At 47.7% G+C, this 11026-nt stretch overlaps 1 protein-coding gene across 1 annotated transcript; it reads left to right on the forward strand.

Moving 5' to 3' along the window:
• Positions 1 to 1102: 1102 nt before the first annotated feature.
• Positions 1103 to 10074, forward strand: CCDC42 (coiled-coil domain containing 42). Its single transcript, XM_085298298.1, has 7 exons — positions 1103 to 1255; positions 1600 to 1705; positions 1849 to 1953; positions 2559 to 2756; positions 3491 to 3712; positions 5117 to 5275; positions 5771 to 10074. Exons 1-7 carry the CDS (start codon positions 1179 to 1181, stop codon positions 5858 to 5860), a joined length of 957 nt encoding a protein of 318 aa, XP_085154424.1. The 5' UTR covers positions 1103 to 1178; the 3' UTR covers positions 5861 to 10074.
• The last annotated feature ends 952 nt before the right edge of the window (positions 10075 to 11026 follow it).

An 11026-nucleotide genomic window follows, 5' to 3' on the forward strand; every position in this document is an offset into this window, starting at 1 on the left:
AGTTAGGCTTGAGGAAGCTGGAGATTAAAAGAAGTGGATGGCAGATGGTGACATCTCTTGCAGAAGGAGTAGACCACAGGGTCACAGCCACTGAGACACTTTCCCTTATGTGGCCCTCAAACAGTGCCCTTGTGATGGGCAACGGGACTTTGCCCATCTTTCAAAGGCCTTGCCCTAACCAAAAAAAAAAAAAAAAAAAAAAAAGAAAAGAAAAAGAAAACAATAACAAAAAACAAAAAAGCAGGTAATTTTTAGTGACTGGTAGGCCTCAGTCCCATATAAATAGGAAATTATGAGAGATAAAGTGATCTCAGAGCATTCCTAAGCACATGCCTCGTTACCCATCTTTCCACTTGGTGTTTTGAGAGAGAAGGGGTTAATGCCTGCCTTGAGCTGAGACAGTGAGATGCAGATGTAGGGGGCTGAAAGACTTCTCTGAGATAGCAGAGGTCACACCAAGTAGGGGCTGAACTTTAGCAGAGAATCAGAGAAACACAGAGGAAGGGAAAGGAATTGCCACCTGTCCAAGTTTCCCTTAATGGTAAAGCATTTAGGCCCTGAAGAAGTTCTTTGTGGAGGCAAAGGAGTGAGAGGTGTCAAGCATCCAGTGCCAGCCAGAAGCAATCCGTTACCCCAGCAGGATGTACAAATCCTTCCCAAGCTACACAACATCTCAGATTGGTCAAAAATGGCTCTTCCTTCAGAYATTGCCCTCCTTGCTAGTGGGGGGCCTCATGGGAAGAAGGTCACCCCAACAGAGCAACTCAAACCTATAGGGCAGCAAGACTCTTCTTCAGCCCAGTGCACCACAGGAAGCTGGGTGCAGAGCAGGTCATGGGAGCCTGCATAATACCTGGTCCAGATGTAGAGGTCAGTCCCACAGCAGGGGCATGTGCAGCATCAGCTCTGCTTCAGAGCAGGGACGTTGCCAAGTAACCACCCAAGCATCTTCCAACTGCCTCCGACACTCCATTCTAACTGGTCGTCAGCTGACCAGGAAGGGGTGAAGGCCCTGGGAAAGCAGAGGCAGGARGCCATCAGGGACTCATCTACTTCCTGGCTGCATCTTCCACACACTACCCAGCCTCTAGACTTGCAGGACAGCTCTTGGGCTGAATCAGGATAAAGACATCACTGGGAGGACCTGGGCTCTCCAAGCCCTTTTAGTGGCTGGAGCAATGGCCACCATGGACAACGAGGACCTGTCAGCATATTTCTGCATGCACTACAAAAAGAATCTTCTGCCTTTGCTCACGTGAGGGAGCTCCTCCATCCTCCTCCGTCTTCCTTCAGGCTCTTCTGTCTCCTCCAYCTCTCTCCTCCCCCACCATGGCAAACCCTCACTCCTTCTCTCCCCTTGTACTGTCCCTTCCCTTCTCCGTCCATGTTCCTTCCCTCTAACACCCGCTCATCTCTCCCTGGGCTCTATCAGTGGGATCYCTGCTTTGTGGGGGACCACTCTGGGTGGAAGAGAGACATCACTAGGTTGAGCCTAAGGCAGATACAGTGGTATCTGACAGAGCACAGGCATCCAACACCCTCCCAAGATGCAGGCAGCATCATGCCCAGTGTGTAACCTTAGGGAAACTTCTGTGGCAGGAAATTCAAACAGACAGAGGAAGAGTCTCTGTCTCCATCTATTCGCCTCCAGCAGAAGAAAAAACAAGCCAGATTGATTCAAAAAGCTCTGGATGCAGAGGAAGAGGTGAGAAAGATGAGAGGGTTTCTGACCATGRGTGGGATGACTTACAGCTTTGACCAGCATTTGATGCTGCTTTGGAAGGTAGCAGCATTCAGATGACTACCTCTCTTCTGAGCAGCGATGTCATGTTCTCTCAACACTGCCAGGCCTTCAAGGTGAGGATGGAAGCCATAAACTGTCGGTGGAGTGATCTCAAAGCCAAGGAGGCTCARCTAAAAGCTTACACACAGAAATTTGAGAAGTTCATACAGGTACAGCTGGCTCAGCTCGGCTCAGCTAACATAACCCTCTCCTGTAACACTACCTCCTCCCCTTCCTTGAAGAAGGAAAAGCCTCAGTGCACCTTTATCTGTCCCAATCTCCCTTAAGCCTCAAAGCATGAGAAACAGGAATGGCAGCACACAGGGCCCAGGACACACTCAGTGCTTTGCACTGGAAGTTTGGAAAGTCTTGAGAGGGCCTGCCTGGGAGAGTGTTCATTCTAAAACACTGTGATCCCCTGAGGGTCTCAGGCATCCCCCATAAGGATCTGACCCTGTTTGCATGGTTAACACTGAGGCATCTTCCCGGGACAGATACCAGCAACTCTGAAAACCACTGGGTGCCATCCCAGATGTCTGTCCCCAAGACTGAAGGGTCAGTGCTGGAGGGATGACCCTGTCAAGGAGGACATGAATCTGTTCCCAGCCCTGTTCTCTCCTCTGTGTCTGTATCACCTCATAGTGCATGGAGCAACCCACCTCCATCTTCCTCTGCCTTCCTTTTCCCATTCCTGGGTGCCTGGGTGGAATTCAATGCATGTATGTGTGTGTTTGTCTGTGAGTTTGCATGCTGATGGGGGGGGGAACATCACCAGGAAAACGATGAGAAGAGAATCCGAGCTCTAAAGAAAGCAAGTAAGGAAAGAGAGATGAAGATGCAGAGGGAGAAGGAGCTTTTGAGGGCTAGGAGGGAACTGGAAGCCCTGAAAAGTAAACACCAGAAAATCTACAATGCCCTGCAGAAGTACTCCATCTTCAACAAGTACCTGGAGGATGTGGTGAAAGTCTCAGAGGTGAGTTTTGATGTGAGATACAGATCATGGCCTCAGGAAGGGGCTCGCATGGGCTTTAGACATAGAGGATGAGGGTAATCATAGTGCTTGGTTAAACCCAGAGATCTCAGGTGGGTTGGGAAAAGGGTGCCTGCAACCAGACAGAAACAAAGGGACCAGAATCAAGGGAGGTAAAGTATTGAAAAAACTATATGAAAAATATGTTAGAAAAGAGCACAGAACTGAGGTGAATGGGATCCCCTTTGCATCGTTGTTTCATGTCACATTGATGGTGAGGGAGAAGTGAAATACAGCTGTGGAATGGGAACCCTGACAGACATCTGAAAAACTGTCCCCTGTGCAAAGATGCCTGGGCATTGCTCTGAGCATCATTCATACTCCTGCTGCCTTACTTAGCCCATTCCTGTGTTCAGGCGACTCAGCACTGACAGTTGCAGTAGTGCTTATGGTACATGCTGTGTCAGAACACTGCTCTGCTGGCAATAGGGCATGACATCTCCCCATGCTTATGGCAGTGACAGCCTTGGGATCAGTGAAATGGGCTGGCATAAAGATACTTGGAATGTGGCAATGCTCACAGACCAGCCAGGGTGATAGTCTCCCATCAAAAAGAAGWTTTTCCCTTGGTGGGGAGGTGTACTTCATCATGGCAGGGTGGTCAACAGCGTGAGACTTTACCATCACGGTAGAAGGAGTGCAGGATGAATGTTAACTCTAGAAGGCCTGTGCTGTAGTTTGAGGAGATCCGGGAAGTCATCGGGCGCCACAAGACGCTGGTGAGAATGCACGAGGACCTGCTGCAGTCAGCACAGGCACGCATGGAAATGATTGAGAAAGCCAAAGTGCTCCTGGCCCAGTACACTGAGGAGAAAGAAGACAAGATCCTGCAGTATAACAATGAATTGGCRCAGCTCCAAACACGTTTTGACCAGGCTCACAGTGATGTCCTCATCTGGGTGAGGAAACATGGAAGGGCAAGGGGATATCACCATGACCTGGCTGCCAAGACCAGCTGATGGCTTGCCCCTAAGCTACTGGGGCATGGCAAGGCCCAGTTACAGCCCTTGTAATTGGAGAAAATACCTGAGTTTGTCCCTGTAAGTGATTCCAAGATGAAGAATGACAGATGAGGTCTGGAGCAGGTGATGTCAGGAGTTAAAACCAAGTCCTCCTAAGGCCACAATGACCTTTCACTCTTTGCTTGCACTTACACTGAATTCAGCCAACAGAGACAAGCTAACCAAGGTTTAGGGAGGTCCACCTCAACACAAATCCCAAGCACACTCCACCACATACCACTGGATTTATCTAGCCTAGTCACATTCATTTCCATTTACCATTCCTTGCAGCAGCATCCTCATAGTGGGGCTTCAATGTGTCACATGTTGYAGTCTCCACCATTCAATTGCTCAAAACTCCAAGTGAAACTTGTTTTGTTAATTATTATAGTTACTCATTTTCTTACTCTGCACAACATCTGCCCATTTGGGCTCATCCTTTCTCTGCCATCCTTACCCTGTCCAAACAAACACAGTCATGCAGTAGACAGCACCCGGTCTATAGACGTAGAATCATAGAATTGGTAAGGCTGGAAGGGACCTCTGGAGATCRTCTAGTCCAACCCTCATAATGAGGCATATAACTCCATAACTCCTGTTCAGTGTTTAGAAATGTCCTTAGATCTATGCTCAAGGATATTTCAGAACAAAGGACCACAGAGGAGAAGAGATCAGATCTCCAGCCCTTTCCAAATGTCAGCCTATCCATATTTCTGTCCACTCCATACYTGCAAGATGGATTTTAGCTCTGCTTTCTCTCTGAGTGGCCTCTAATGAAGACTCAGAGTTACTACTTCTTTGGATTTGTTTGTTTTAACTCCGATTTGATCCAGTCTRCTCCCTTTCATTGCTATATCTCTTCAGATTCTCCCAGCCTTTCTGGAGAAGAGCCTCAGCCTCCTTCTTGAAGCAGGCATCATACCTTTCATTGTTCCAGTCCAGCTCTGCTAGCCTCTGTTCACTTTGTGCCACTCTGAGAGTGTCTTGCCAAATTCTCTTTTTGAATACATCARGCTCTAGGATATGAATCTTATCAGGCAGAGAAGGAAAGCAGCTGGTCTGGATGGGTGGCAGGAGGATGCTCTGCTCCTGGGCATACAAATGAGGTTGTCAGGAAGATATTGCCAGAGTGAGGACTACAGGACCTGGCAGAGGGATGGGGAGACTCCTGGGGAAAACACCATCCATAGTGGTTTCCTGGAGCTGCTTCCACCATGCCAAACTGAGCCACCTCCAGCTCAGTGCTGAAGTAGCATCTTCATTGTGCCATGTTCACATGTTGCATATCTTCTCTCCTCTCAGGAGTCTCACTGGGCCCACATCCAGAACACGGCTGCCGAGAAAACCCTTATGCTCGGCACCATTAAGATGGCCACCCTCAACCTCTTCCAATGTGTGAGCAAGCAGCTGAAAGAGAGCCTGAATGTGCCGGTAGAGGACACTCACAGACAGCTGGACATGGTACAAACACAGTCCCCTTCTTCCTGCTCAGTAAAGGGATCACTGATGAGCCTCAGTTGCCCAAAGGGAGGGGAGGTTCCAGAGAAATCAAGGTGTCCAGAAGGCCCTTCCCTTTTGTGTGGAATCTCTAGGGCAGAGGGAATGGGGACATCATGAATGCTTAGCTTGTCCAGGGACACAGACCAGGGTGTGGGTCCTTGTAGAGGCACAAGAAGTGGGAGCCAAGCAGGCTGGGGAGCCAAGCAGGCTGGGGCAGAACCTGAAAATCAATCTATGGTCAAGGTTTGTCTCCATTCACCCATGCCATGAACTCAGACTCACCCACAATAGCCCATTCCAACAGCAAAGATAGTGCAAACCAAGTGTCTTATCCTCTTTTCATTGGGTGAAATTTGCCATGAGGGGCCAGCAAGTTCTCTGCCTCCTGCTCCTGTCCCTACAGTAAGAGATATTCCACATTTKTCTGAGCTTTAACATCTCTCTTGTACACCCTAGATTCAACAGTTTATCCAAGACCTCACAGACATCTGTATGGAGGTGAAAAGGAAGGACCATCTTAGCCGCCAGCAAGCAGCTACACTTTGAGRAGTTTTAAGAGGTGTTTCAACTTGACCTGCTCAGTAGGGTAGTAAGGGCAAGAGAAGGAGAGAGKACTCTAAAGGTGTTGTAGACTCCAGCACAGGTTATGTTAGTGAAGTTTCATACTATTAAAAATAACAATRTATTTAAGGTATTTCTTCATTTACTGGGAGATTTGGACTCAACAGGTCAGCTCCATCTCACAGCTTTGGTCCAGAGGACCATGGTGGTATKCATTCTCTAGCAAACGGGATTTTGCCTGGGGGGAGGCAACATGCCAGTAAAGCATGCAAAGTGGCAAGGGCAGGCTGGGACAGCATCTCAGGTGGAAATTAGTCCTAGTTTTCACACTTAGGCCTTTCATCCAGTGTAAGCTCAGAGATATTGCATAGGGACATCACAACAGAGTCAGAGACTCTGCTTCAGAGAGCTTCAGAGATTTCCCATCAGCACATCTGTGAATTCTTATTTGCTTGTTCCTGAGGCTTTCTCTGCAGAGCCATACCTTGTGTACCAAAACTCATACCCCTCCTAGCTATTAGGAGAAGTGTAGAAAGKAGATATAGATGAAGGATGAACTAACCTAGGCTACTACATTAGGCATTTAGCTATTGATAATGAGTGTTAATTTTTGATGAATACAGCACAACAGAACTAAAAAATGACACTGAGGACATACTACAGAGTTCAGTCCAGGCTCAGAATCTTTTGAGGAGGACCTTCTAATGGATCAAGCATTATAGATTGATCCATAATGAGCTTATAGATTTTGCAGCTTACAGATTTTGCAGCCAAGAGATTACTGCTGATATGCTCTTGCTCCCTCCTATTCAGTAGTTACTCCTGTGTTGAGTCCAGTGAAGTGGATTTGGTTAATRTATCTTCCAGAGAAGTTCAAGTCCAGCTGATGCATATTTAAAATGCCTAAGATTTACTCAGACATCTGACCACTTCATCTGAGAGTGAGGAAGACACAGACTGACTCCCTCAAAAGCAATGCTTTCATAAGCTATAAGGAAAAAAAGGTACAGCTCAGAGCTGCAGGTAGATTGCATATTTGGAAACCAAAGGAAGAATGAGTTCAGGACTGGAATGCTTGACATGGAGTCTGTACAGAAACTGCTCCCTCTACATCTTTGCTGTTGCTTTCTTTGCAAACTTGAATTCATAAAAATAAACTCAATTAGAAAAACAGTATCTTATGTCAGACCTTAGCAAGACCTCATCCTGAAAGCTCAAGACTCTTGARCTCAGGTCCTTTTTATGTCTTTGAAGCTTAGTGAGTTACCATCCATYATCAGAAAATGACCTTGTGCATGTCCTCAGGATGATGCTATTGCAGAAGAAAACATAACAGTGAAAGCCTCCATTTGAGAGACAAGGGCAGCAATTGCTTATCTGTTACTGTATATGGAAGGGGAGATCATTTCTTTTTAAAACCTTGACATATTAATACAGTGTGGGCCAAGACATGCCCTGTGTTTTTTCTGAATAGCTCCCCAGAGTAGTGGGAGTTGACTGGCAGTTTGCATTTGAGCTRGCAAGGAAAAGTAAAAGTAGTTATAATCGCATTCATCCACCATATGCCTACACTTTCATGATTATATTATGTTTAATCTGTGAAAAAGGGATAATAACTGTCAGAGAGGAGCAAGAGTGAGTTGCTCCTCAAGGGAAGGAGCCAAGGTGACAGCAAGGGAAGAAGGCAGTGTCCTCATCAACAGGACTCAGTCCCATGGTACAGGAGCAAGAACAGGAGTGCGGATCCCTGACGGTGAGCAGGTTTGGCTGAAGTCCAATAATTTCCACACTAGTTTGTAGCAATGAGGTAGATCTGAGACGAAGCCAAAAYGTCAAGTCAGCAAGGCAAGAATCAGCAAGGTACAAGGCTGGGCACAGGCTTACCTGCAAGGCAATGCCAAAGGCCTGAGCATAAATGCAGGCTCCTGACAGCTTTTCCTCACACAACTCCATCTCACACCTTACCTGTTTTGTCAGCAATCTGACCCTAGGTTACACTGCTGTGCTGTATCAGTGCTGGCCTTAACCACAAGCAACACGAGCCTTTGGAGGGGAGAAGAAGTTACAGAGCCCATGGGTGCAGAGAGGGTGCTGGCATTAGTATTGCCTTGCAATGGGCTGGGAGGTTGAGGGTGCTGACGTTTGCAAAGAGCYGTATTACTTCTCAGACTAGGAGCTCAGATTAATGTCCTATATAAGCGATTAAGTAACCACTACTGTGGTCTGGATCCTGCTGTGATGGGTGTACTTACACAGTCCTTGCTTCAAGGAACCCAGGGTGAAGGAGAAAAGAGAAGCCCAATCTGGGAGCAGAAGCAGTGTAGAAGCCCAGCATCATCTAGTAGGTGAATGATAGAGATTGGATTACTGGCCATCTAGAAGCAAAGGGTGTTTAGAGGCCACATGAGTAAAGAGAGGACCATGGCTTAGGAACARGAACTGAGGGTTGTAGGGTTTTAGGTTGTAGCTTTACTCAGTGAAACGATAAGATTGGAGAAGAGATGGGGTAAGGGTAAATGGGAGCTTTTCTTTGTCTTTGGTTAAGACCCTGAAAAGGGGCTATGGGTCTGCAACAGCTCTTTGCATGGAAAGGACTTCCTTCAAACAGGGGCAGATCCTTCCCATTGCCATGCTAAGGCCTCCTTCCTCAGCGAGTAGAAACATTCAGCCTAGTCATGCTCTCCAGCAACTCTGGAACTGCAGTGGTGGCCTTGAGAGGCAGGCAATGCAGAAAATTCAAGGCACTGATAATTGATTTCTCAATGAGAAGCAAATATATACCGTTCAGTTTAGATGGAGTGATTCGACACTCAGTCCCAGGGCCGGGCCTCATAGGAAGAATGGAAATCCACTCTCCTGGCAATTTCCTCAGAGACAGCAGCTTGCCACATGTGGGCTGGATCTGAGAGCCTTTGCCCCACAGAAAATAATGCTTCCACCACTCGTGCTGGCCTAGATCAAGGCCTTTGTGTTGCTGCTCTGTGAGAGGAAGCACATAGAAGCAAACGGAAGAGAAAAAACAAGCAGGAGTGTGTCTCACTGAGTCCTTCAGAGATCTCAGAGGTTGGTAAATGTGTTGTAGAGGAATTAGTGAGAATACTGAGACCTACTGCCTGCYCTGGAAAAGTCAGCTCATGATTCATCCAAGCACAGATGAAGTCGGGCATTTGTGTCCTTGCATCTCATCTCAGCAGTGATGTATCCAAAGGGAYCAGGAACATTTATGTCCATCCCAGGAGATGACACAGCTGCCCCTTCTCTTTCTAGCTCCAGCTTCCCCCTTGCCCATTTTGAGGAGCCAGAAGAGGCTCTGACCAGATTGTGAAGCACAGATTGTGCCCTGGAGAGCTGCATGGTGTCTAAATTACCTGGGTTCCTCACCTCTTCTCATGGGACTAAGAGCCCCTAAAGATGCTTCTTCAAGAAGCCTTGGCAAGAGATGGTGCCTATGAGGCGAGGGGGAAAGGAGTGTACCCAAAATGTGCATTGACCCTGTCACGACTGAGGTGAAGGGATCCTTGACTGGGCTTRTCTGCAAAACCAACCAATGAGCTATGGAGTGTGGGGGACAGGCACTGGCTGCTCCATGCAATAAAACTCATTTCATTCACCCTCCGTCCTTCTCCTAGAGAGTTTGAAAGGAAGGAAATCATCTTCTCTAACTTAAGCCAAAGCCACCCACCTGAGGCACTCCAAGCCCAACAGAAAGACAAATTCCACTCTCATCACTGGTGAGAGGCTAGAGGATGCCAAGCTGGACTGCACTGGTCCTGAAGCCCTGCTTCACAGAGGGGACCAKCAGGGTTAGCAGGGTTTCCTGCCCATCCACCATGTTTCTCCTTCTCTTGCATGCTGGAGCCATCCTCCTRGTACAAGGACCTCAGCACCAGGCAAGGAGAGGGCAGGACCCACTCCCCAAGCACAGGATGCTAAACATCACAAAGGCGAAGTTCCCAGTGTTTTCTGCCAGCCCATCCTCCTTCTTGGGCTGCRTGAAGCAAAAGCAATGTGACCAAAGACTAAAATTACTTAATTAAAGTTCTGTGACATTCTGTATAATAAACAGGGGTTTTTTGTGTGTTAACAGCCTGCCTTTTCCWTATGGAATTGCAGGGCTCGGGTTGTAGGGCTTTTTGTTCACTTTTGATTTTGTTTGCAATTTTTTTCCCCTTTGGCACAGAAAAGAGATGATTAAAGTATTGGATAAACCTACGGTCTGTTTTGCTTCTTTTTGATGGAAAATTCCCAGCACACTGAAATGTTGTTATTGGTGTAATCCGGACTCTGTCAACATTTCTTTTGGAAAAGCCTGTTATTTCGTCAGTGTGGGCAGGAGCTGGCAATGCTGGTACTCTCTGCTCTGCGAGTTGCCCCATCGAGTCGCTCTGCCCCAGCACTGATGGTGGGATTTCTGCTGGAGTCAGCTTGTGCTTGTGCGTGCCTGTTGCCAGTGTGCAGGCCAGAGTGATGGGACATGCCATGTGTTCACACGTGTGTTCTAATACRGAGCACAGCTGCACAGAGAGGCACAGCTCAACTCCAGATCCCCTATGATGTTTTCACCTGAAGACCTGCTACCTCCCTGCCTTAAATACTCTGCAAACAGATGGATACAACCTTGTGCTAGCAACAACCTCTCTCTTCAGCAGCGACTTGGGAAGGCATTGACGGCTTGTTAACCCCATAATTAGCAATTACTTGGGCTTGGCATGCCAAGCACCATGGGGTGCCAGATGGCAAAGGCATGAATGCTATTAAACCTGAATTAGAGTATTATTTCTGCACATWCACATTCCAGCTGCTTGATCCAGGAGAGGATGTGGGTGCCAGAGCTGCCTGCTCCCCTCTCAGTCATTGCTGGCATAAAATCGTATGTGGCATGTGTTCATGACTGCAAGCGTCTCCGGTCCCACACATCAGCAGAGACTCAGGTACAGCACAGAGTCCATCATGCCTCTCTGCTCCTGTTCTGCCCATTTCCCACCACCATATCTTCCCCAGCATGCCCACCAGGAGCTGCCAGGAGCTGCACTGAGAGTTTTTCTCAGACATTGTTTACTCACTTGTCCCAAATACACATGACACTGAATCCCATGAGATCCTCCAGTTTGGAGGGCTGCCACTCCTGATCCTTATCCTGAGAGAACTGCA

The sequence above is a fragment of the Rhea americana genome, unplaced genomic scaffold (assembly GCF_003343005.1).
Source record: "Rhea americana isolate MKP2758 unplaced genomic scaffold, rheAme1 scaffold_138, whole genome shotgun sequence".
In the NCBI taxonomy this organism is placed as follows: Eukaryota; Metazoa; Chordata; class Aves; order Rheiformes; family Rheidae; genus Rhea; species Rhea americana.